Source organism: Python bivittatus, unplaced genomic scaffold (assembly GCF_059951505.1).
Source record: "Python bivittatus isolate LINGU-HERP-01145 unplaced genomic scaffold, Pbiv_v1 ctg000690_np1212, whole genome shotgun sequence".
Lineage (NCBI taxonomy): Eukaryota > Metazoa > Chordata > Lepidosauria > Squamata > Pythonidae > Python > Python bivittatus.
Window position 1 is genome coordinate 19,556,864 of NW_028277096.1, and position 5,404 is coordinate 19,562,267.

General features: G+C 51.6%; 1 protein-coding gene across 1 annotated transcript; it reads right to left on the reverse strand.

Annotated features, from left to right (window-relative positions):
* Positions 1–513: 513 nt before the first annotated feature.
* On the reverse strand, positions 514–5,061 carry ZNHIT3 (zinc finger HIT-type containing 3). Its single transcript, XM_088152213.1, has 6 exons — positions 4,918–5,061; positions 3,764–3,795; positions 1,770–1,862; positions 1,449–1,529; positions 928–1,131; positions 514–800 (listed from the first exon to the last, which is right to left on the reverse strand). Exons 1-5 carry the CDS (start codon positions 5,007–5,009, stop codon positions 941–943), a joined length of 489 nt encoding a protein of 162 aa, XP_088008339.1. The 5' UTR covers positions 5,010–5,061; the 3' UTR covers positions 514–800; positions 928–940.
* Positions 5,062–5,404: the final 343 nt, after the last annotated feature.

The following is a 5,404-nucleotide window of genomic DNA, read 5'->3' on the forward strand; positions in this document are numbered from 1 at the left end:
GGAGGAAGGAAGCCAGGCAGATCTCACTAAATCCTAGGAACAGATTGCTATCTGGATCTCTGGACATGCACCCAAGCCATATTTGGCATATCTGTTCCAGGGTGGGAGAAAGCAGGGGAAAGGGGTGAAGAGCAAGGAAGGGGCCGGGAAAATCAAGAGGTGAACTAATTGGGTGATGCCATTCATGAATTCAAGTGGGGGAGGTAAGAGCAAGGAAGTTGTGGGGGACATCCAGAGGTAACACCAGTCTTGCTAACTCTTCCTGTAAGACCTCGCTGAATTTAATCTCAGCTAAAGCCCAGGATGACCAAAATATGTTTGGTCAAACCTCCAGGCCACAATGTCCTTCTTCTGAGTCTTGTGAAATGCCCAGAGGGAAATCAGCATTCCTTCCCATGCTGTTTTTCTGTTTTTGTAAAGGGAAGTGATATGCTTACTACATTGGTCTCACGCTCCAGAAGTAAAATCTTAATTTCCTTCCATTCCCATGTACTATAAAATCAGACCAGGGTGCAAAGAGTAGGTTAGGCTTTATTAAAAGAATAAAAGCATCTTTCTCCCTTTCAAACCAGCCACTTTCTAGCGGTGTCTCCACTTTGACACTGGCAAAGATTTGGTGGTGGAAAAAGAGTACACGTGTGAGAATAATCCCCACAGTCCTGGATCAACCGTTCTTGGGAGCAGCGTGGTCCATTCTGGCCGAGGGATTCCAACAAAGAGCCGTGAGTAACCCTAAGCATTTCCAAATTTGCTAGCTGTCTTCCAGGGCTGGAGAATCCTCTACTTCAGTGTTTCTCAACCTCGGCAACTTTAAGACGGGTGGACTTCAACTCCCAGAATTCCCCAGCCAGCCTTGCTGGCTGGGGAGTTCTGGGAGTTGAAGTCCACCCGTCTTAAAGTTGCCAAGGTTGAGAAACACTGCTCTACTCACGCCTAGGCTTCACTCTGGAATTTCGTTCTCCTTCACTGCTGGCTCGACAATCCTTAAGCAACAGTCTGCAAACTCCACAAAAACAGGCTCTTGCATGTATTTTCTCAGGAGAGCGCTCTTGTCTTCAGCTTGGTCAATGGTAAGCAGCAGCGGGCGGAGGTGAGGATTCAAGAGAATCCCTCGGAGCTCTTCTGATTCCTCTGTTTTTAGAAAAAGGGAAAAAAGGGAGAGGGATAAGCTGAGGATTTCAGACGGAGAAGTTCCCATCCCTAGAAAGGGATGTTTTAAACGCTGTTTTAAACCTTACACTGCTGGACCCCATCCTAAGATGTCCGGGGAGGGGGGGGCAGATCCAATAAAATGTGATTAATCAGAAACTAGGGTTAGTTCCCTCCATGGCAAGGAAAATCACCAGGATTCCATCAGAAACCTCCGTCCATTGCAAAAAAAAAATTGCAAGAGATTCAGTGGAAAAGTTTGCGGGGCAATCGTTGAGTATTTTATGCAGAAAACTTACCCAACAGCTGGAGTTTCTGGAGAGGCACTCTATCGTCTTCGTCATCTTCGGTCAAAATGTCATCCACAGACCAAGGACTGCCTAAGAAGAAGCCGGAAGGAGACAATTGCTTCATTAAACAGCTGCAGGAGAAGCAGCATCAGCACAGATCTTTCCACTGTAATACAGGTCTTTTTTTTGGGAGTGACAAGTTACATAGGGCGAAGGTGCAAAACATTTCATTTCTGCAATTCCCAACACACTGTCTCTCCAAATAAAGTGCTTTTCCTCCCCTCATGCAGAAAGAACACCCGTTTTCCTTCCAACTCAAAGGATACGTACCTTCAGCCCTCCGTGATTTCTCTCTTTGAATGGCCCAGGAAGCTTCTGTATTTGCAGGCCCAGCGGCTGGATCCTCTCTGGGTGCGCACTCTTCTATTAAAATTCCAAACATAAATCTTTAACCTTAAATACCTGGGTTGAAGTTAGAGATCAGGCCCCCTGCTCTGCATCTCTCAGGGCAACAGCTCCAAATTTCAAAGACTTCACTCCAGATCTGCATTTGATTATGTTTACATGACACGCTATTTAAAACAGTGTTTTTCAAGCTTGGCAACTTTAAGACGTGTGGACTTCAACTTCCAGAATTCCCCAGCCAGCATTGGGGAAGTCCACGCGTCTTAAAGTTGCCAAGCTTGAAAAACACTGATTTAAGAGAAATTGACACATTTTCTAAGAGCAAAAATAGGTGAAAGTTAGTCTTTCTTGAACCAAGGGGTCTTGCTGATACTTTTTTTCTTGCATTTTTTTTATTTTTTTTATCCCTCCTTTATTATTTTTATAAATAACTCAAGGTGGCAAATATGCCTAATACTCCTTCCTCCTCCTATCTTCCCCACCACAACAACCCTGTGAGGTGGGTTGGGCTGAGAGAGAGGGACTGGCTCAAAGTCACCCAGCCGGCTTTCATGCTTGAGGCAGGACTAGAACTCACCGTCTCCTGCTCTCTAGCCTGGAGCCTTCCCCACTAGACCAAATTGGCTCTTTCCCAATCAGCCTTGGAATTCTGAGTGGTTCCCCATCCGAGTATTAAGAAACCTGCTTAGTTTCGGGATAAACAGAGGACTAGCCAGTTCTTACGCTTGGAAACGGAACTGCATGTCGACCACAAACTCATTCAGCTAGGGATGAGCCTAGGTTTAGGACCCCACTAAGCATTTCAGGGGGAACCCAGAGCTGCAGTGAAATGGGTTGAGGACATCAAATCTGGGCTGCTTCAGCTGAAACTACGTTGAGCCTGTCTGAGGGTTTAGATTACAGCTCTGGAGTCTCTCCTCTCAAACTGCTAGGAAGCTGGCTTACGGATTTGCAGCAATTGCGATCCAAAGGAATCCTGGAGGCTGCAAAACCAGGATTAACCATCCTCTGCTGGATCAGGGATGAACAGTCCATGCTGACGAAACACGCGTCATGTTACAATCCACATGTGGCATCACCATGGTTAGCAAGGACTTCCAGCACTCAGAAGCTCCTAAAATTTGGTGGCAAGACAGCCAAGTGCCAGGAGCATGTAGCTTTTTTTCCTCTTTCTCTTTTCTTCCCCCTCAAACGTCAGGGTGGGAATGGAAGTAGAAGGCCTCTAAGAAGCACAGACCTTCCCTTCACGGCTTTCACTCCCCTTTCCCCCCCAACCCTAGCAAAATTTTAGGCCTTTTAGGCTTTGCATTTCTCCTGCCCCCATTCCATCCTTCCACACACACACCCCTTCCAAAACAGCAGGCTGAAAAATATCACCCCCATCGTTCCTGAGATATACCGTGGTCTTCAGTTGCCCTCCAGAAGGTCAGGAGGCCAAGCAGAGATCCAGATCCCTCAACATTCGGCCGCCCGTCAGGGACGTGCGCAAGATAGGGTCCAAAAAAGCCAAGATGTGCAACTGAAGCTTCGTTTTTTATGCACGTTGTGCATTAAAAACAGGCCAACTTCAACTGCACTACTGTGACTGCCATCCTGAATTTTTGGACCACCCCCTGCAGAGCCCCCTGGGTTAAACAGATGGCAAATTATGCTATTGCATCAGTGCCCCAACCGGTCTGGAAGTAGAAGTAAAGTAAGGTAGAAACAAGCTGGAAAAAGCAGAGTGAGAATGAGCAAAAATCCTACACGTTTTGACCAGAGGAGAAACATACAAATGGGGAACAAAATGGATGCTCCTCAGATTTATGGGACTTCAGATCCCATACACCCCATCCAGCATGGATGTGGGGAGGCTGCGATACGGGGTTAGAGTTTGAAATAATTGACGGGGATGGAGATGAAAAGACAACATAATTTACCTTTGTGTTTCTTGTAACAGGGCACTGAACAACTGAAACGACAACAGAAATATCCATCAGGACAAGAGTTTTAAGAGCCAGGGAGTCAGAAAAGAAAACTATGGATTGATCCCAAGTCTCTGCATTTCAACCTAGAAAACCCATCTTGGGATCTGGGAGGAATGCGCTCTGCACATGGGCAGAGGTGTCCTCGTTGCTGCAGGGCTGAACGCCAACAGAGAAAGCAAAGACAGCAGTTAAAGGGAAAACATGATTTGATTCCAGACGCTGAGATACACACAACTCCCTTAATTGGCTCTTCCAGTTTTGCCCATTTTTCAGGGTTCGCACCATACACCAAAATATCTATTAGGCCAAAGGGCTGGAACTGCACGTGGGAAATTGCAAAAAAGAAAGAGAGAGAAAGGAAGCAAAAGTAACTCTAACCAAGATTGCCACATTCTGGGAATGCATTTGGCAGACCAGTGTTTCTCCCACTTGGGCACTTTAAGACACGCGGACTTCAACTCCCAGAATTCCCCAGCCAGCAAGCAAGGCTGGCTGGGGAATTCTGGGAGTTGAAGTCCGCGTGTCTTAAAGTGCCCAAGTGGGAGAAACACTGTGCTAGATCTTTCCCTAACCTTGGTCAAGTGCCTTGTGTGAACACAGCTAGTAAGCCCCAAACCGAATCGACCCACAATTCTCCCAAAACTGCAACGGAGCACCCCCGGGATGGCGAAGCCTCCGCCGGCTCCACCTTTGTAAGGCGGCGATTTCCGCGCGGAAGAGATTACTCCTGAGCAGACGTGCGCTGGATCACAGACCGGGGCGAAGGAGTTCCCTGCGGACAGGCGGGGAAGACCTTCCGCTCGGCCAGCGATCCCCGCACCGCGCACGACAACATACCCCTCCCGCCCTGGCAAGGGGTCCCCCGAGCATACAAGGAGCGCCCTCTGTCCTTGCAAGGCAGCTTTAAAGCCCCCCCGCCGGGCGTGGACACACACACACACACCCCAGAGACCCTTCCCGCCCCCCCCCGAGATCGTCCCAGCGCGTCCCGGGCGCCGTTCCCCCTTGCAAACGCCGGGCCCCGGCCTCCTCGTCCCCTCGCCCACGCGGCGCCTGGGCATGGGCATGGGCAGAGCGCGCCCGGCCCGGGCAAGCGCGGTACCCACTATCTCTCCCGGCAGCTCGGACAGCGGTACTTGGCCGCCTCGCGCCCGCCGCGCCCGCAGGCCACGCAGCGCCCGCCGCCCGTCCTCTGCATGGCCGCGCCGCGCCGCGCCGCGCCGCGCCGCGCCGCGCTCGCCCGCGCCGCCCCCAGCCCGTGCCCGACCGCCTCCCGGGCGGGGCTTGGCTGCAGACCGGCGCAGCCGCTCCCCCTTCGCGTCCGCTCGCCGGCCGGTCGCGATCCCCCGCGGAGGCTGCCGAGGGGCGCGGGCGCGCGGCTCGCGGGCGTTTTGCAGAGCCGGCCGGGGCGAACGCGTCGGGTGAAGGCAGCTGGCGCGTGGCTCCCCGGGGGTGTGCGTGTGCACGTGCGTGTGCGTGTGCAAAAGTCCCTCTGGGCTTGCAGGGCGGGTTTGCCCCGTCCGGCCGTGCTCAAGCGGGCTCGTGCGGACGCGGGTTGCGAGAAGGCGGCCGTTCTCTGCGTCTTGGGCCAGC